Source organism: Oncorhynchus keta, chromosome 19 (assembly GCF_023373465.1).
Source record: "Oncorhynchus keta strain PuntledgeMale-10-30-2019 chromosome 19, Oket_V2, whole genome shotgun sequence".
NCBI lineage: Eukaryota > Metazoa > Chordata > Actinopteri > Salmoniformes > Salmonidae > Oncorhynchus > Oncorhynchus keta.
The window spans coordinates 68,614,283-68,635,286 of NC_068439.1; the positions used below are offsets into that span (position 1 = coordinate 68,614,283).

Below are 21,004 nucleotides of genomic sequence, written 5' to 3' on the forward strand. Positions count from 1 at the left end.
CATGGCTTCCATGCCATTCCTGTTTCCATGTATTTGATGCCATTCCTGTTTCCATGTATTTGATGCCATTCCTGTTTCCATGTATTTGATGCCATTCCTGTTTCCATGTATTTGATGCCATTCCATTCCAGACATTATTATTTTATTTAACTAGGCAAGTCACTTAAGAACAAATTCTTATTTACAATGACGGCCTACCGGAGAACAGTGGGTTAACTGCTTTGTTCAGGGGCAGAACGACAGCTCGGGGATTCAATCCAGCAACCTTTTGGTTACTGGCCCAACGCTCTAACCACTAGGCTACCTGGTGTGCCCTATTGAACACTAAAAGCTCTCCAGTCATATAATAGTCTGCTGTCACAGCACAGGACCTACTGTAACACTGCCTGTTTCATAACCAATCACATCTACAGTATTTGCAGTAGACTTACCTTGTTTTTTGCGTGAACGTTGGCTCCGGCCTTAACCAGCAGTTTGACAGACTGGCTGAAGCCGTGCCACGAGACCTCATGCAGAGCAGTGTTACCGTCCTGCAATAATGAACACAGTCAAGAGCTTTACACATCTACCACCTGACCTCTGGATTATCATACTAGACAACCCTGTTATTGGTTTTCATTCAGTCAAAATAGCTGACATAGCAGGATAAGTAGGAGGTTATGTGTTGAGGCCTACAGGCTCTGGTTTCCTTTAGAGGGTCAGTGTGGCTTTGCTTTCGCTCTACCAGGTGTGGCAGCTGGAGAGTGGCTGTTACCTTTGTAACAATATACACTCTTTCTATCCGCATGGACTTCCACGGGGCTGGCACTGTATCCCAAATGGCACCCTATTCCCTTTTTAGTGCACTATTTTAACCATGGCCCATAGGGAATAAGGTGCCATTTGGGACGCATTGTATTTCCTTCTCTGGGAATGAATGAGGGTTAAGCCAATTACAGGCCGTATTTTCTCTACAGATTGTCAAATAGCGTTAGTGCTGTCTGACAGTTTGTTGGGGTTTAAAATCCCTCTACGCCATTGAGTGAGTGCATTGGGGCTCTGCTTTCAGCCCTGTGTGAGCGCTGTTGTGTGTGTGTGATATGTACCTTGTCCTGTCTGTCCAGAGCACACCCTTCCTGGATGAGGGCAGAGATAACGTCACTGTTTCCCACCACGGCTGCCCGATGTAAGGCTGTCTGCTCACCCTGCATGCACACACACACACACACAGAGCTCAGTTAGGGGGTTATTTTCCCATCCACACATCAACAATTAGTTCAGAGGTCAATGATGAATACAATATCAAAAGGCAGTAGTTAATTCCTTCTGACTTCAATATGATGGCTCAACGTTTTAGTAGGCTCTCACACAATGAGTACATCATCCATCCAACAAAGTGTCCGGTTGTTATTAACACAAGGAATAACAATGATGTTACAACAATCATCCAACACTGCAGTATGACATCAGATAAGCCTTCATACTATCACAGTATACTACAGTGGGCATCCTCCATACAAAGCAGTGAACACAACCACAGAAGCAGCAGGCAAAAGCACTCAGTTCAGCCCAGCTCTCATTTATGTTCTACCATAAATGGAATTCCTGCAAACATAGAGAACCCTTCTCACAGCAGCTCAACAGAGTGATGTTTAGCAGGCCAGGTTTGACATATCATGAGAAGGGTGGAAGAGAGAAATCAAAAAGAAGCGCTGCTTCCTGTGACCGGAGGAGGATGTGGGGTTTAGTTTGGTCATTCCAAGCAAGATAACTAAGAGGCGTGCTGAAGAGCTTTTCTCTAACCTCCTTCTTCACTCTCCCTGATCTCCCAGGCCCAGTCCCAGCAGCTTTCCTCCACTGCTGTCTCTCTCTCCCCTCCTCCTTCTCGGGGCCACTCACCCCATTGGTGGCTGGGGACACGCTGCGGCCCATTCGGGATCGGGAGCTCATTGACCAGATGGAGAGAATTTGGGAGCGCCAGAGGTTTGGGCCGTTATCTGTAGGTGTGGGACTGGGGAGGGCTAGGGGGGATGACCTCCCCCCAGGGGGTGAGCCCTGTGGAGGGCTGCTGTATCCCTCAACATGGCAGTCCAAATAATCCCACTCTAGGTCACTGGAGGTCATTACAATACTACTGTGACAGTCTTAGAGAAATAGAAAAGGTGTCCGCACGCAGGAGAAACCACACTGCAACCAAACAGACCAGCAACCAGACTCAAAACCTTCATACAATTGTGTCATTTGTGTGTTTAAAAGGTGACCTCGCACACATTTAAATGTCTAAGTTAAACATTCTGGAGTTTGTTTGCGTGAATGTATAAATATTACATGGTGTAATATTGGTATAAATATTACATGGTGTAATATGGGTGTGATGTTCATTTGGGAAGATTCTGAGCGACACTAATGCAAACGACAGAGAACACAAAGCAATGGTCCACACACACATTCCTTTTCACAGTCATGACTGCAGTGCAAGCTGGAAACATGGAAAGAGCAAATGAAAGGCAGCATATAAACAGACAGTCTTACGTCGTCCTGGATGTCAAGATCGCAGCCGGCCTTCAGCAGAATGCGCAGAACCTCGATGTGGCCCTTGTAGGAAGCCAGGTGCAGGGGACTTCTGCCGTACTGCGGACACAGAACACACACTCTCACACACACACACATAAGAGAGGGGCACAGCAACTGAAGAGAGATACAGCAGGTGAAGCCAACCAGACTGTATGTCAGTGTCGCCAACTGAAGCCAACCAGACTGTATATCAGTGTCGCCAACTGAAGCCAACCAGACTGTATATCAGTGTCGCCAACTGAAGCCAACCAGACTGTATATCAGTGTCGCCAACTGAAGCCAACCAGACTGTATATCAGTGTCCCAACTGAAGCCAACCAGATTGAAGCCAACCAGACTGTATATCAGTGTCCCAACTGAAGCCAACCAGATTGTATGTCAGTATCCCCAACTGAAGCCAACCAGACTGTATATCAGTGTCCCCAACTGAAGCCAACCAGACTGTATATCAGTGTCGCCAACTGAAGCCAACCAGACTGTATATCAGTGTCGCCAACTGAAGCCAACCAGACTGTATATCAGTGTCGCCAACTGAAGCCAACCAGACTGTATATCAGTGCCCCCAACCAGACTGCATATCAGACACAGAGAGACTGACAATGTGTCTACAGGGCAATCGTATTCATTAACACATGGCTCTGTCATCATGGCACAGCAGTTAGCCGCACGCAATCTGTCCCATTTGAATAATGAGTCGCCAGTAAACAAACAAATGTTTAATCCACAGATGGTTTAAAATAAGCTAGGATGGAGAGAGAACCTCTACAGCTGCTTATGGATTAGCTGCCCACATCCTCCGCCTCTAAGGCCAACAATTATGGGACCTGCAGCCTGCTATGGAGCAAATGTGACTACAGTTTTTGGAGGTTTATCTTTATCTTTCTATAGTAATAATGGATTGTTTGCCAGGCTAAATCAGTGATGCTACTCGACACCATGATCATATGCTGTATTGGATTAGGTAAGGTTAGACATGGCAGATTACTCTTCATGAAATGTGCCTTTTCTTATAACAACTGAAAAGGAATATAAAGTGTACTTAAGAGATATCTGGAGTTAAGTTAATGTAAACAAATTATCTCAGTAAATCCTAAAGCCTTATACCAAGATACATAACCCTATCTCTCCCCATAGGCTACAGTAAAGCACAGTAACTATCTGGAAGTGAGAAAATAAAATGCAACTGTGTGCTAACCAGCAGCGATGCGTGGGTAAAATCACTAGGGAACCTATGTGTTGTAATAATTGTGTTGTTTGCTCTATAACCTGTTAGTTCATATGCCTTGCGACCATGATATATACTGTAGGCCTAAAGTCCGAGACAATAAGAAGACACAGAGGCAGAATAAATTTAACAACACCTTTGTTTCATCTCAAAACCGGAGGGCAGCTTCTGTCCGGTAAAATCCACAAAACATATTGCATGTAACAAACAGTTACTGTGCATGACCTAAGGCATGGTCAAGCAAGTTAATGTTTCCAACATTTTGGGACTACCTAACAACTACTGATTTAGAACCACGGAGAGTTACCGCAAGTCGCAAAGATAACAGGGGCTGCCTCCACTTTTCCAACACAATTTCAACTTCAACATTTCAACATCATCAAATCACCTATGCTTAGTCTAATACAGTGACAACTAAAAGATACCAAAAACAATTTAGTCCAATCAACAACGTAAGTTAAATATGATGTGGCTGGCCAGTTTTCTGATTTGTGTGCGTGTTCATTCGTGCAAGTAGAAAACACATGTTGACTCCCCCCTACTTGTGAAGAAACGCCAATACCATCCTCCTCGCTTTCATGTTGACAAAATGCTCTATCACGCTGTCATACAGTAACATGCTTTTATTTTTTGTTGTCTTAGGCTACCTGGCTAAAATGCTTGCTCGCTAGCCTTAGCTAGTCAACATTAGCCTTCTATATTTAGCTACATAATTGAACTTCCATCCTCTCAGGCCAGGGGCACAATGTATGAATTAATGGTTGGCTTAGAATCACCGTTATAGTCATTGGCGAGTATGGAGAATGAAGTAAAACCACAAGTCCAAATCCCTATCTCCATCCATGGTTCATTTAGGAAAGGGCCCATTTTAACTAGCTAGGTAGCCACCGGAGGACAACAACACAACGAGATGCAACAATTCAAGTTGTTTCTGTTAATGACGTATGCTCTCGATGCGATTTGATAGGAGTGAAGCCAAATCCCAACAGGCTTCCCTTGACACTTTTTGTTGGGTGCGCCAGGACCATTCATAGTTGAGCACACTCAATTTAGCTTAATGCTGATTAGCTATTATTTTATACTGTTTTTTTATCAAGGGGAGGCCAAATACTTGCTGGCTTCTCTTGCATTCAATGCTGCAGGTGGCAACAATGTCATACTCTTTTGGACCAGACTGCCCTCACCCACCTAGATAAGACAAATACTTCTGTGAGAATGCTGTTCATTGACTACAGCTCAAAACCATTGTTCCCTCCAAGCTCGTCACCTTGCTTAGGACTCTGGGTCTGAACACCTCCCTCTGCAACTGGATCCTGGACTTCCTGACGGGCCGCCCCTAGGTGGTGAGGGTAGGCAACATCACCTCCGCCATGCTGACCCTTAACACAGGGGTGTATGCTTAGTATGCTTAGTCCCCGACTGTGTGACCACGCATGACTCCAACACCATATTCAAGTTCGCTGACAACACGATAGTGGTAGGCCTGATCACAGGCGACACTGAGTCAGCCTACAGGGAGGAGCAGTGACCTGGCCGTGTGGTACTGGAGTAACAACCTCTCCCTCAACATCAGCAAGACCAAGGAGCTGATCATGGACTACAGGAAACGGAGGGGAGAGCACACCCCCATCCACATCAAAGTGGCGGCAGTGGAGCAGGTAGACAGGATTAAGTTCATCGGTGACCAAATCACTAAAGACTTAAAATGGTCCAAATACACACACACACACAGTCGTGAAGAAAGCGCGACAGCGCCTTTCCCCCTCAGGAGGTTGAAAAAGTTTGGCATGGTTCCTCAAATCCTGAAAAGGTTCTACAGCTGTACCATTGAGAGCAAATTGACTGGCTGCATCACCGCTTGGTATGGCAATAGCACCGCCTTCGATCGCATGGGGCCGAGCTCCCGGCCATCCAGGACCTCTATATCAGGCGGTGTGAAAAGAAGGCTCGGAAAATTGTCAAAGACTCCAACCACCCAAGCCATAGTCTATTTTCTCTGCTGCCGCACGGCAAGAGGTACCGGTGCATCAAGTCTGACACCAACAATCTCTTGAACAGATTCTATCCCCAAGCAATATGACTGATAAATAGCTAATAAAATAGCTAAACAAACTATCTGAGTTTACCTTGTATCTTTTATTTCAATATTTGCACTAAGCACACTCTCTTAGCACACTCACAGGGATCTACACACTCACGGGACCCTACACACTCACAGGGCCCTATACAGTCACACACACTGTCAGTCCAACACACACACAAACCCTCACTCCATCATCTGCTCACTTACACATAATATGCACATACATTTATACTGACTCTACACACCCTCACACCCACTCACATACGAGCTGTTGTTACTCTGTTTATCTTATATCCTGTTACCTAGTCCCCTTACCCCTATACATATCTACCTTCATCACTCCAGTATCCCTGCACATTGTAAATATGGTATTGGAACTGACTTTAAAAAATAAATTTCCTGTATATAGTATGCTTATTTGCTTACTTACTTTATTGTGTATTTCATATTTCCTATTCTTATTTTTTTGTGGAGTTTTTTAAAAGTAATACATTGTTATTGATTATTGCATCGTTGGGTTTTGAGTTTGCAAGAGAGGCATTTCACTGTATTTGTGCATGTGACATTAAAACTTGAACCAGACAGCATCAGATAGATGGCCTCTACATACAGAGACAGGGGGGCACTGTTACACTTGCTTTGATGCTTTTTTTCTTGCGAGATACATTCAGCCTCTTCAGTATTGAAGGAAAATTATGAAATAAAGAGAGACGAAAGATCAATTCGTGTAGATGTTTTTCTTGGTCCAATCTTTTGGGAAGCCTGGCTTCCCTTGACATCCACGAATACTGGTGCTGTCTGTGTGCTGCAGAATTCCTCTCCAGAAACATGCAGCTGGCAGCCATTTTGAATTATCTGTCTGAGATAATACAATGTAATTAGAGGTCAGGTGTGCATTGACAGACTGCAATCACAAAGAACTACATCAACGCAACCCCCTTATTAACACCTCACCCTCACAGCGCTCCATTAAACAGAGAGACGGGAGAAGCCACAGTTCCTTCAGCAGGGGAAGCTGGCGTGCTACATGGGTGCGGCTTGACACTACCTGGTATTCACTAGGGCCAGGCAGGGGTTGAATTTCACTGGGCCAGCCTTGGAGGGCTGCCATGGAATTGTCTCAGGTAAACACCCGTCATAGGCCCAGGGTGAGGTCTGTTCTGTTATCCCAGAAGACTGTAGCTGGACATGGCCTGAGCCTGCTCTCTATTCTGTGGCCTGGTGTGACCTCAGAGAGACACACGACTGGTTATTTATTTTTTATCTTACCTTTATTTAACTAGGCAAGTCAGTTAAGAACAAATTCTGAAGTCCTAGGAACAGTGGGTTAACTGCCTTGTTCAGGGGCAGAACGACCTTGTCAGCTCAGGGATTCGATCTCGCAACCTTCTGGTTACTAGTCCAACACTCTAACCAGTAGGCTACCTGCCGCCCCGTTATATTCTAACTCCTCTCTTTCTCATTCTCAAAACAGTTTTTATCTTCCTGAGGAACTAAACCATCCATCCAGCGCTTGACACTTTACCTCACACTCCCCACTACTACTCCCTTCCCCTGAAGCAGAGGCATTTCCAACTGAAATGTAATCCTCATGTTCCCGGGCTTAGTATTTATTAGGGCTCACTGCCAAAAAATAAAAATAGAGCCAATCACAATATTATCAAAGAGACAGAGAGGCCTAACAAATGTAGCCATGTAAGATAAATGGTCATATTTATTCAGTCATTTATTCACATTTCACTAAGTGCTGCGCATTTAACAATGTCCTCCCTATAAAGAATTACGAATTCATTTCCTGAAACAAAATGTGCAGCAGCTTGATACATTTAAGAGGAATGAAAGCAGAGAAGAAAAGCTTCTGCCAAGAGACGTGTCCTGTTATTGAGGAAGTAAATGTATTAGGCTCAAGAAAAAATGCCTCTGCCTGCCTTATTGACCAGTATCACATTGCAGTCTATAAAGAGAAAGACTGGAGATCTGAGGAAGATCTCCCTCAACACCTCAGGTCTGTACCAGAGCTGCTCTGACAGAGACACAAAGGAAGACCATTCACTTCACAGACAGACAGGACTGCTACAGTAGCGCATGACTTCAATCAATCACGTCTAGCTGTGACTCTCTCAGCAAACACCCCAAAACTGACAGCTCAAGATAGATTCACTGTCAAATTGACAGCACACATTCTGTAAAGCCAAGTCATGCAATGATGATAGGTTATTGTCATATTGCGGTAACACTGTTGGTTCCAGCTGAACATACTGAATTTCATCTGTCTATATTAAATGTGTCAGTCTTGCATTTGTACTGCACTTCTCCTCTGGTCCTTTAAGTGCACAAGCTTGTGGCTACATGGAATGTGCATGACGTGACACACACACGGTTAAGGTCAGCCTCAGACAGAGACCCTCACGGACCTGTTCATTTGTCATCAACGCCAATGCATTCCTATTCCTTTCCAAATACTCCAAATTCCAACAGCTCCTTCCTGTAAAATAGACCTACTGACATTCTGTGGTGAAACATGGTAGTTTTACACACCGACCAGTATAACAGGCATACACTGTATATGCCTATTAGTGTATCCAAGAATCAGTTAGGATTATAATATGGTCATATGCTCCTCTAGTCCCACTAACCATTTTACATTGTGCTGTAGAGGGGATCTAATCAGAGCATGAAATACAGATACAACCATACAATACACATAAATCTGCCCATGGTCGTTGTCCTGGTGGCCCAATGAGGCTGCAGTTGAGTGAGACACAGTACCCACACAAATCCACCCATATTGGTGAATGGCTACACACAGACACAGTACCCACACAAATCCACCCATATTGGCGAATGGCTACACACAGACACAGTACCCACACAAATCCACCCATATTGGCGAATGGCTACACACAGACACAGTACCCACACAAATCCACCCATATTGGCGAATGGCTACACACAGACACAGTACCCACACAAATCCACCCATATTGGCGAATGGCTACACACAGACACAGTACCCACACATCTGACGGGGAAAAAAGGATGACGACTACTACTTATATACACATTAAAAAGACAAACGTGTGATAAACACACAAGGAGACCACCTCCTCTGCTCCACTCACCTTGGTGACAGCTACTTTGGCGCCCTTGTTGATGAGCTGGACCACATTGTCAGCCTGGCCCTTGTGGGAGGCTACGAGGAGGCGCTCGGACAGTGCGAGGACCGCAGTCTCATCCTGCTGGCTCATGTAAGCAGGGTAAGTGAAGCACTGTCTCCAAGACACGGTACTCCAAGGAGAGGGTGGGGGGGGGGGCTGACACCCACACTAACTCATCACCGACACACACAGGGGTAGTGGGCAGAAAGAGAGGAGAAGAGGAGAGAAGAGAGGGCTTGGACCTCTGGACACTCCCAGGTTGGCTCCCTCATGTCATCCTCAGTGCCTGCAAGAGAACAGGAAACACATGTGGTGGTAACAAGCTAGCACATGTCACATGGTAGTGTAGAAGACTAGCAAACAGGAAGCCAGGAGGGAATGGGGGGAATAGATTGAGATTTCAATGGTGATTGTATCATTGCTACTAGCTACCTAGCCCTCTATATCCAGTTGTGGGAATTGGGAAAACAGACCATTTCCTGTTGGGGAGACAACAGCTGTAGAATAGCTATGTCTTTTAAATGAGTTTATACATGTTGAAAAGGAGTGATCAACAACAACAGAGGAGGGTGCCATCCATACAAACACTTTGGTTATCACTTTTTATGTCATACCATCAGACACAACGCCATAGAAAAGCTCATAAAAACAGCCATAACCAACCACAGGAGTCAGACTTATGCGGTAAGTTGAGTGAGAGTTGGTGTGACCGCAGGCAGAGTGACTCACTGGAAAAAAGGCTGTCTTTCCAGGAGTTCCTACCATCATTACAACCCATCAACATGTTGAGCTGTCAAATCTGTCAATGTTTCTACCTGAGTCAGAGGAACTAGTTCACGATTAACCACGCCAGCAATTGGTGAAACGCAGTATAAGGTACTCAATGTAGCTTATTAGCTCAATTATAAGACTGAGCATCCTCCAGGCTGTATTCGGTCATGCTTGTTGAAACCGAGTAAACTGCAGAGGAAATGGTACATTGTCATTTTAGACTAAGTATGTGTGCTTGTTGAAGTTACTAATGGTGGTCTGACAGCTTGTTATGCGTTTGTTCCATCATTATGACAGGTGATGAGGTCACCTAGCTATCTTCTCAAGTATCAGAGGACACAGCCACATTAAGCAATATGACAAAATAAATGATTTCTTCCATTCAGCCCCATAGACATTATATGGGTTTGTAAAGATATACCAGAGAAGGCTATACCAAGACAAAAGGATGTGCGCATAATATAGCATGTCAATGCATACTTTCAATGCAGGCCTATTGTTTTCCCCCCCCAGTCTTAGGAGTGGTTAGGAAGCAGTCCTTATTTACATGTCTTAACATGGCTCACTATCTGGTTAGAGTGCTTCAAATGTATTAGTCGTATGTACAGGATACACATGGCATACACCATCCAATGAAATGCTTACTTGCAGGTTCCTCGACAATCCAACAACAATAATAAATAAGAAAATATAAGAATAGGAACATAAAGTAAATGGCTCAGTAGAATAAATTAAAGATTTTAGCATAAGTATAATACATGAAGACACAGAGTATAGTCCAATATTTACACGTGTATCATTGCTTCCGTTTCAATCTATATGTGCTATCAATGGAGTCAGGTGAATGAAATGCAATGATCCAAGAAGTTAAGTTAATGGGCTGGTAAATCTAAAACTTTACATTCCAGGGACAGTTGAATATATATACCAAGGAGAAACAGCATTACATTATGAAATAGCCCACCATGTAATCCTGTAAAGTACAGGTCCTAATTATGTAATGCTAAGGAATCTCAGTCTACCGCTTGGTCCAGCACACCTACTATAAGGTTTCAGTCACACCTATTTCACAGGCACCACCTATAGCTAAGTGAGAACAGAGGGGGACAAAATAACCAAACAAGTCATGCTATGTCTTAATGATAGTTTGGTCTGTCTCCTTTAGCCCCACCTCCTATCAACTTAAACAGAGGGTCTAGATAAATCTCTTTGAAGGGCTAAATAACTTAGACAAGCAGGCTATACTGCAGCCATAGATCATAAGTCTGTTGAAACACTTTAAAACATCTGTTTCATCAGGGATATATGCTAGATACCTATCTAATCCCCATATGGTTGTTCTGGGTTCTGCTGGCTGGAAGCAAAGGTTTCATCTCTTCTCAGTGGGGGCTTCTGAGGGCTCAGAGGCCTTTTATCCTGGCCCCTTGGTGTAGAGTGAGAGAAAAGGAGCTGGCCTTCTCCTCTACCAGTGTGGCTTTAATGGAGTTTCTCACAGTCCCTCACACCTCCAATGCCTGGACCCAATTAACTGGATTCGTGTTGGTGAGTCTGATACAGCGCTCCGATTAAAGATCCCTTTCAGGTGCCTCTAATCTGGGGGCCATCTGATCCGCTCGCTGTAAAGCATCAAGGTGGGTGCATCCTGACACAGCTAACGGCACCCAGCTCTGTGTAATCTCTGACTTCTGTCAACCATTACGGAAGGAAAGGAGTGGCCATGGTACAACTTCACCTATTAACTCTCAGTTCCTCTCTAAGTTCACTTCAAATGTCACTGTCATAAAGAACTGTTGTTTGGGGAATTAAATTGAAAATCTAAGTGGGAATAATGGTATCAGACAGGGCTGTTCCATCTCGTCTCATGAGATTCTCTTGTTCCGAAGGCACCTTACATGTCCAAGGATACGACTCTGAAACATGAGACCAACCTGAGCTCATTATTAGCTCAATTATCCCTCTTTCTAGAGGAAGTGAGAGATTCCGAACAAACAGTCATAACTATTTTCCTGTGAACACTCATTGTTCAGCTCCGATCTGGAGAGGAAGAGGCATGTCCTATCAGATCCCCTGAGTCTAATCTACTTTGACAACAGTTGTGTAAAGTGATTAAGTAAAAATAATTTAAAGTACTACTTAAGTTGTTTTTGGGGGTATCAGTATTTACTTTACTATTTATATTTTTGACTACTTTTACTTTTATTTCACTACATTCCTAAAGAAAATAATGTACTGTTTACTCCATACGTTTTTCCTGACACCCAAAAGTAATCGCTACATTTGAATACTTAGCAGGACCGGAAAATTGTCAAATTCTCATCTTATCAAGAAAACATCCCTGGTCATCCCTACTGCCTCTGATCTGGCGGACTCACTAAACACATGCTTCATTTGTAAATCTCTGAATGTTAGAGTGTGCCCCTGGCTATACGTAAATTAAATAAACAAGAAAATGTTGCCATCTGGTTTGCTTAATATAGGAAATTTGAAATGATTTATACTTTTACGTTTGATACTTAAGTATATTTTTTAAATTACATTTACTTTAGATTTTTAAGTATATTTAAAACCAAATACTTTTAGGCTTTTACTCAAGTAGTATTTTACTGGGTGACTTTCACTTTTACTTGAGGCATTTTCTATTAAGGTATCTTTAATTTTACTCAAGTATGATGATTGGGTACTTTTTCCACCACTACTCTAATGGCTGTAGTGTGTTGAAATCATTTCTCTGCAAAATAAAGTATCTCACACAAACATGCATGCACACACACACAAATACAGTTTTGCATGTCTGATGTACACTGTACACCATACTAACAGGGACAGACAGTATTATTGTTGGTTCACTGGAACAGTCATTTCAGAGTTCTGCATTGCTACAGGCCAACATCGTTAAGTCTATGAAAATATAAAAACATATGCATCTAGAAATTAAACTCTCTACTCTGGTTTGAATGACCCATTGCACAGTGAATGCATTGCAATGCTATTCATTTTCTATTCTTTGTAAAGATATTCCTGGATGTACCACAGCTGTCAGGTTAAAATAATAGAAAATTGAAGTCAGGTCCTTTCAATTGAACACCAGGGACCTCATTGAAGATAGTTAGTTACCACATGTAGGCTATAATTCTGATCAAACAGTACAGTAGCCGTCATGTGGAACTATGCTTGTCAGGCCAAGGGTGATCACGCTAGGATAAGCGTTAACAAGTCTAACAAGCATAGCAGATCCAAAACTGCTGCGGTGTTTAGAAAACACTGTGCATTTTCTATAACTCTTCATTATCTATTATGCACAACTAGCCCATCTTACTGTCCTGTAATCTTCTGTCACTTTAAAACAGAAGAATAAAAAATATTTTCGATTCCCAAATATGCCATGTTTCAGTTTCAAATCTGAACAGGGGAATTTCCTCCAGACAAGCATTCAACCTTAAATCCTTTAGAATCAGATAGAGAGCTCTTATGCTTTCATGAGGCCAATATTTAAAAGTCTGACTGGAGAGTCCAAGAGCAGATTTTCTTGCAATACTAACCAACAACTCATTCCACACACAGCTATAAAACTGTCAATGATTTCATCACACTGAAGCTTCTGAAGGAGGAAGCCAACTCCTCTGTCTGGGTCTAACAGGTAAAGACATTCCAGACCGCTTTATCTATAGAGTCCAAATGAAAGGTCCTGGGGGGGGGGTGAGTCAGTGTTGTATGCACCCCACCCAGGGTGAGAAAAGCTATGTATTACACCCTTTCAATCTACAGAATGTCATGCATGGACACTTCAACACACAACTGAAGATGGATTGAAATGTTTTTCATTGACAAGGGACACTTTAACACGGACATTTCAAATGTGAATAGGTGAAAAGGTCGTAATCGAAAGAAAACCTATGCCTATGCCCAAATTACTATTCTATGTATCAGGATGGAATGTGCTAGAAATAGTCAAAGAAGAGTCCTCTGCATACTTTTGAGAGACCATTTCTTTGAGTTTAAAATGGTGGCTAAATGCACTATGGTAACATTTGAATGACTCCCTCCTGCCAGCTGAGAAATGAATAAAATTAAGCAGGGAGAACGTTTCTCCCCCTCTGCATTCTTGTGGGTCTCCATAAGAGGTCTGTTCAGCCAGATAGCCACACAAAAAGGCTGGCAGAGCAGGGCTACTCACATGCAGCTAGGCAACTGGGCTTTTGTGCGAACCTTTCAGGAACTCAGGACTCGGTTCAAAACTTTTAAAAAATGCCAAGCTCCCTTTGTTTTTCAGACCAGTTTTGAGAGCGAGGAGGCCCTGGGGACATGTTTTTTTCTTCAAAATCAGACGAACTGAAAAACAACTTCTTTTCATACAGGCATGTTTTACGACTGCTAGATTTAACCCTCTCCTCACTCAGTGTAGTATTATCTATTCCTGGATTGGCAGCGAGGCATCTAGTGAATCTGAGGGAAAGTCAGGTCTTCAGAAGGTCTCCATCCACACCAATGGGAAGATGGGTGGGCTTGTCTTGGACACTGAGGTGATACAGGGGTCAAACTTATTAAAGGAGGCTGGTCATCACCAAACTAGCTTGAACACGTTGGAATGTCTTAGAATGCCGTTTATTCCTTAAACTGTCAAATAGCAACAACAAGAGGTAAGACAAAATACTCCCAGGCATAACTCTCTAAACCGTGGGTCACTGCCATGCATTAGCCTATGCTGTTGTTCTGACATCAGACATGTATCAAGACTCTAGGCTACATTTGTTTAGAGATAGAAGGAAACCTTGTGAAAGCGAAGAGCTGGGTGGCTGAAATTGTCCATACTTTGGGGATTTTGACCCACAGAAATGAACAAATGTCACATCTGATGAAACTATTGACCAAGTTCATGTCTACACCAACTGTATGACTATGTTATTACACAATGAAATGAATCCTTCTTGAACTGATTTAAATTCTATTAAAAATAGTGCAATATGGGATGGTGAAGATATTACAGTGCCTTGAGAAAGTATTCATATCCACTGACATATTCATATTAGTTACAGCTGGAATTTAAAATGGATTAAATAAATGTTTTTTTCTCACCCATCTATAAACAATACCCCATAATGACAAAGTGAGAACATGTTTTTAGAAATGTATTGAAAATGTATTGAAAATGAAATACCTAACTTCCTAAGTATTCACACCCCTGAGTCAATAAATACATGTTAGAATCACCGACTGTATGTAGCAGCCTACAGACCTAAATATACTACATAGTGAAAAAGTCTCAAGTTTTAACACTACTAGCTATATATCTTCCTGCTCTTAATCATCAATGTAACTTTGTCAGAATTAAAGGGTCAGTTGTCAGCCGTCAAGAAGTGAGAAAACGACACACCTGAGTAAGTGCACAGTCCTTGATATTCATGAAGCATGTCAGGAATTCTGCTGCTCAAAGGTTCTCAGTTCTAGACTCCACTGAAGTTGTTGGTAAGTGTGAGGATTTCAGGACTGCTGTATGACAATTGTTGGAGGTTTTAAGAATATCGAACAAAAATGTAGGATCAATATAGCTGCGAGCAGTAAGGAAACAGGGTACTGGCTTATGAGCAGGCTGAAAGAGACAGTTGCAAGGAAGCAACTCTCTATTGCTGCCAACACCCCTAATATTGGTGTAACTATGAAAGAAGTGTCTTTTTTACCCATGTTCAAAATAGCTAACATGAACTAGATAAGTGAAACTAGTGCTGCTATGGCATCACTACACCCAACTTCTCCTACTATTACATTACACGGTGTGCTTTTAAACGTCACAAACACCACAAACACTATTCTTGTTGACAGAAACAAAGGATTTCCCAGGGGGGCGCAATATTTTCAGACACCTGGCAACAGAAACAGTATGGGGAGCCAGCCAACACTGCAGGGCCTTCATTTACTGGAGAGTGAGTCAAGGTGATGCTCACCTCCACCTGAGACATGCACATAGCAGAGCACAGGATAGAGCCGTTCCAAACAACAACATTACATCCACACAATGTGACATAGAACCAACATGCTAGAATGAACATATAATTGTGCTCTTAGATTTCTAAGCTGCCGGCGGTTGTCTAACATTCCCATTAGTGAGGGCATTTTCTCCCTTCATTTGTTTAAGCTCACATCCATCCACCTCATCACAACAAGAGTATGTATTTCTTTAGCACGCTCTGGGGCATAGCCTAGCCTCACACAGGGAGTTAACCTTTCGTGTTCTGGACCAGCTGTACCTCTACTCTACCAGAGATGATCTCTCTCTACTCTTACATAAACCTTCCAGAGCTAGCGCCCGTGGGGACACAGGGGGTTACATAAGAAGCCATACAGCCACAGAAAGATGAGATGAGTCTCTGGATTGGAAGAGAAGACCATGTTTGTCTGTGTCAAGGTATCTGCTAGAGCAGTTTCACAAACTCAGTGAGCTGCCGGGCCGGCCGGGCCCCCTTTGGGTCAAGCAGCTTTGTTGTCTGTAATGAAGTTAGCAGATACAAGAGTCTGACCCCAAAAAATAGTGATCTATCGAATTATCTGGCATGCTGGAGGGGTGTTCCCCAGTGGGTTTTGGAACAGGGATCAGTGACGTGATTGGATGATGACTGAGAAGAGTGTTCAGTGCAGAGCGGGAATGGCTCCCCGGCCCTGGATTTAGTCAAACTCAGCCATCTGTCTTTCCCCACACCACCTCCAGCAGAGAGAGAGAGAGAGAAGAAAGAGAAGAGAGGAGAAAGAGAGCGAGAGAGTGAAAACCAGATTAAATCAAAACTTTGACCCGTTCACTAATCCCCAAATCTATTTCAGGGCCTTTAGCCCTGGTCCTTCCAGGGTTGGCGCCTCAGGAACCGTTGACATATTTAAGGACTTAATTTCTGAGGGGAGGATCTTTTGATTGTTGTCATGGTGTCACTCAAAGATGTATGGTAACAATCATGTTAAAAAATTATCAAAATAATCACTCCAAGATCATATCAAATACTATCAAACGAAGCAATTCTGAATGTATATTTTGGGCAACTTGTGAGTGTAGCCTAAAAGGCGCTGCATGGCAAATCCGATGTCTGCATTTACGGTGATATGTCCTCTGCAGAAGTCATGGCATTCGTACTTCTCGCGCCCCACAATGTTACAAAATTGGAGAGGTGCACGGCGATGTGGTACAAAGCGCAATTTGGCCTCTGTGTGCCTCTGAAGATCCCGCAATTGCATCATACCATCCATACGGATCCTCCAACCACATTTTCGGATAAAGCATAAATGGGCTCTAAGCCTTGATGCAGGCATGGGCAGGCCCTCAGATAAACCCCCCACCCCCCTTCACCCCCCCCAAAAAAATCACTCGGTCTCAACATACTGTTGCGATTTAGAATACACCAGGTGCACTTTCTAAATGGTGTTGTGCATCAGCAGTTGTTATCTGGTTGTCAGTCACTGATAGTCAGTCAATTAGCCCATGTCAGCCTGCGAGCAACTGCAGTCCCTCATGATGAGTTCAGATTTTTATGGTCCCGACCCCCATCAAAGTTGCCCATCCCTGCCTTGAGGCAAGAACATGCTCAAGGCTAGCTAGTGTGCTGTTGTTACTCTGAGGCCGTTGGACAGTGATAATGAAGCTGTTCTGTGTGTGATTGATGGCTGCCAGATGTGAGATTGGAGATAATGCTGGGGTCATGTTGTATGGCTCCTGAGTGGCGCAGCAGTCTAAGGCACTGCATCTCAGTGCTTGAGGTGTCACTACAGACACCCTGGTTCGATTCCAGGCTGTATCGCAACCAGCTGTGATTGGGAGTCCCATAGGGAGGCGCACAATTGGCCCAGCGTCATCCGGGTAGGCCGTCATTGTAAATAAGAATTTGTTCTTAACTGACTTGCCTAGTTAAATAAAGGTTACACATGGCAGTAAAGCTATTTACCTCTACAATAGAACAGCCCCCTTTAACACCCCTCAGATAACGATGGTATCTTGATGGAAAGGGTTCTAGGCTGACAGTTGGTCCTAATACAAATTAAAGGCCAATGACTGAACTCCTAGTGACCTTCTAGTCTTAGGAAGTATGACTATTTCCTTCCAGATACAAGGTCATAACAAAACCTCCTTATCTTGGTCATCATATAGCACTTATAATCTCAACATCAAAGGTATTACCAGCAGACACTGACAATGAATAAGTGAGGTTTAGGATGTTGTCGTTACAAGACCAGCACTGCCACAGTAATACACACACACACACTTCCAGCTGTGGGAAGCTACTGTACTGACCAAAGACTCTAGACTGGCCAATCAAGTCATCATAATCATCTGATTTGGATTCATTGTCCTGGACCACTGAACAGAAAAGGGCCCTGTGTTAAGTCAGATGGAGGCTTTCCTTTTAGTGCTTTAGTCTACAAAGATTTTCTTCACCCATGAGTTACATTAAATACACACTCTCTCTCTCTCTCACACACACACACACACACACACACACACACACACACACACACACACACACACACACACACACACACACACACACACACACACACACACACACACACACACACACACACACACACACACACACACACACACTCACACACACACACACACACAGCTCTCTCTTTCGGTCTCCTCACATACAGACACAAAGGCACAGACACACACACACGATAACAAGTGCACAGCAAGGGGGACTGCCAGCCTTTCCAGCCAGTCTCCAGCTGGAGAGGACTAATGAATGTTAATGTGTGAGCTGAGGGGCAGCCCACCCTGCTCCCCAGAAGAGAACACTCACTCCCCCTGCTACCACTGCTTTGTTAACAGCTTCTCTGTTCAGCCTGCCTCTGAAAGGAAGGACCAAACATCAATATTTTCTCTATTCTTCAGTTATCTGCGCTAAAACACTTGATACAATGATAGCAGATTTGACTGTGCTGAAAGAGCAAGGAGCTGTGGGTAATGACAAGCATTTATTGTTTCAAGAAACCAATAGAGGTTTAGATCCCCTGCTAGGCAAAAGACTGAAGAAATCTTTCTTTATTGTGCCACCAGGCTATTCACTTGCTCCTTCAATGGCCCACTAGGCAGCTTGAGCTCCTATTAAATCCCAAGTAAAGACCAATTTACAAAATGATTTATGTCTAAAAGTGCACTTCTGTTTTACAATCTCCCCATTAGACTTGCATTCCCTAAAATGTCAATTAAAAAGACAAAACATCAAGCAGTAGTTGGCTCGTAGCCCATCATAAAATGCCTCCTTCCTTAGCACTTATCTTGTACGCTGATAATAGGCATTGTCTCACCACCTGGGAAGAAAAAACATAATCAATGTAAAAAAGAATCTCTGGTTTCCTGATCTCATATGAGTTTAATGGGCCCCCTTCCATTATGAGTAATAATTTCCCCATTACACACCAGGTGCCCTACTGACCTCTAAATCACACTGGCCCCGCTAATCAGCTCCCCAGGGAACCCAGCAGAAGGCCAGGCGAGGGAGACATCTAGGCAACTCCTACACACACGGACTACATGCATGAACGCTTTCATGATAAGCACAAGACTGAATAGTGAAGCCAAGACACTAGGCCTATTCAGCACCCTCAGAAAAACAGAATTCAAATCACTCATTCTGTATTAACATTGATTGGGATATTATTTACAGCTAAATGAAAACCATGTTATTTCCTCTGATATGAAATCCAGAAGAAAGCTATGATCCCTCTATGATGGCGAATGTCAGAAGTTTAAGATGGTTTAGGGAAATTCTGAGTAGCCTCCTTTACAGAGTGAGCAAAACTGCTCAAAGTAGTCATTGTGCAGAGAGTTATATGGTTTGTTTAAGTTTCAATCATTGTTTTTTTGTTTGACACACATACAGTGTCAGTCTGTTACAGTGGAATTTCCCCTTTACATTTATATAATCGTTCTATTAAAGTGACTTTTGTACAGCCTAGAGGGATTTCTGCTCATTATTTCCTTGTAACAGAGTAATTACCTTCGACCTGCAATTTATAATGATAAGGCCCTTACTTACAAGCTCCACTTACATTCCACTGATATGCAAAATTAGGTAATCTCAACGTGTTCCTTTGATATACCTCCTAGCTTCTTCAACTATCCACTCCATCTGAAACTTTCTCCCTTTCTCTCCACCCAATGTAAGATAGGGCATTCAAGTTCTGAAATAGATCAACTATTTTATTCATTTGGATTTATATGACATAGTGGCAGGTAGGCTACCCATAGGCACGTGGAATTCTACTAGGGAGGCTACCCATCTAGGAGCCAGACAAGGGTGGTCTCTTTCTGCATAAAACTGTTGAAAAGGCATACATTTCTGTCTCAAATGGTCAATAATACAAATGGCAAGAAAATCTAATTTGATCGAAACAGCCTAGGCTACACAGGTCTCAGATTGAACATGATTAAAAAGAAACCAAATATTATATTTATTAATGAATTTCGAGAATAGAGAATACGCTAGAAAAACCCATCATCAGCCTACACAAAACTGAAAAAGTAGCAGATATTAAACTCATACCAAAATGTTCGCCGCGTAATTCCCCAGACGAACTCTCGGTCCGATTACAAATCCTTTGGAGATAAACCCAATTCCAAGCACGAGACGCGGTGCGGGGTGTGTGCGGGGTGTTTAAAGGTAACAAGAAACTTGAGGCGACGTCGATGGCTCCGTTTATCCAGGCAGAGAGTAAAAACATAGGGTCCGCAGAGAGTAAAAACATAGGTTCCGCAGCGAGGCGCACTGAGTCCCAAGTAAACTCCGTCAGAGTATGTCTTGACACAACCGCCCGTTCAGTCCAATTTACATATCAATAGCTCGTGACAGCCTCTGTTAATGAGGTGAAATGAAGGAGCGCTGATAAGATTCAACTGTTTGGAAAGAGACACAGTCCAGTCCGCGTCAACCAGCCTGTGGACAGCAACTGGCCAGTCACTTTATTTCCTACTAGAAAGTGAAATGCAATCCCTGTCATTTCGATTGTATGCTCAACAGGCTCCTCATGCTATGAAATTCCTTACTGTCTACATTCTACAACCCTAGTTCTTTATTAACCAGCCATTAACAACGGTTTCTCTGGGTCTGAAAGAGGGCATTTCATTAACCAACAATCAGTTTAGCAAAATCCTACTGAACAAGCACCTAAATTAGGTAATTGGGGCATGCAAGATTATCCAAATCTGGATCATAATGTTTACTTGAACTACAA

General features: G+C 43.2%; 1 protein-coding gene across 4 annotated transcripts in view; it reads right to left on the reverse strand.

The window, feature by feature from the left end:
- Positions 1-20,707, reverse strand: part of LOC118397881 (ankyrin repeat domain-containing protein 6-like) — a 30,198-nt gene extending 9,491 nt beyond the window's left edge. For 2 of the 4 annotated variants that reach the window (XM_052471133.1, XM_052471132.1), the window contains exons 1-3: positions 1,783-2,103; positions 1,086-1,184; positions 432-530 (exon numbers count right to left, since the gene is read on the reverse strand). In XM_052471133.1, the coding sequence (XP_052327093.1) occupies positions 432-530; positions 1,086-1,184; positions 1,783-2,103 (519 nt within the window). Of the gene's footprint in view, positions 1-431; positions 531-1,085; positions 1,185-1,782; positions 2,104-2,511; positions 2,611-8,983; positions 9,306-20,316 lie in introns of those variants that run through there. The other 2 variants (XM_052471135.1, XM_052471134.1) reach the window with 2 other exon arrangements.
- Positions 20,708-21,004: the final 297 nt, after the last annotated feature.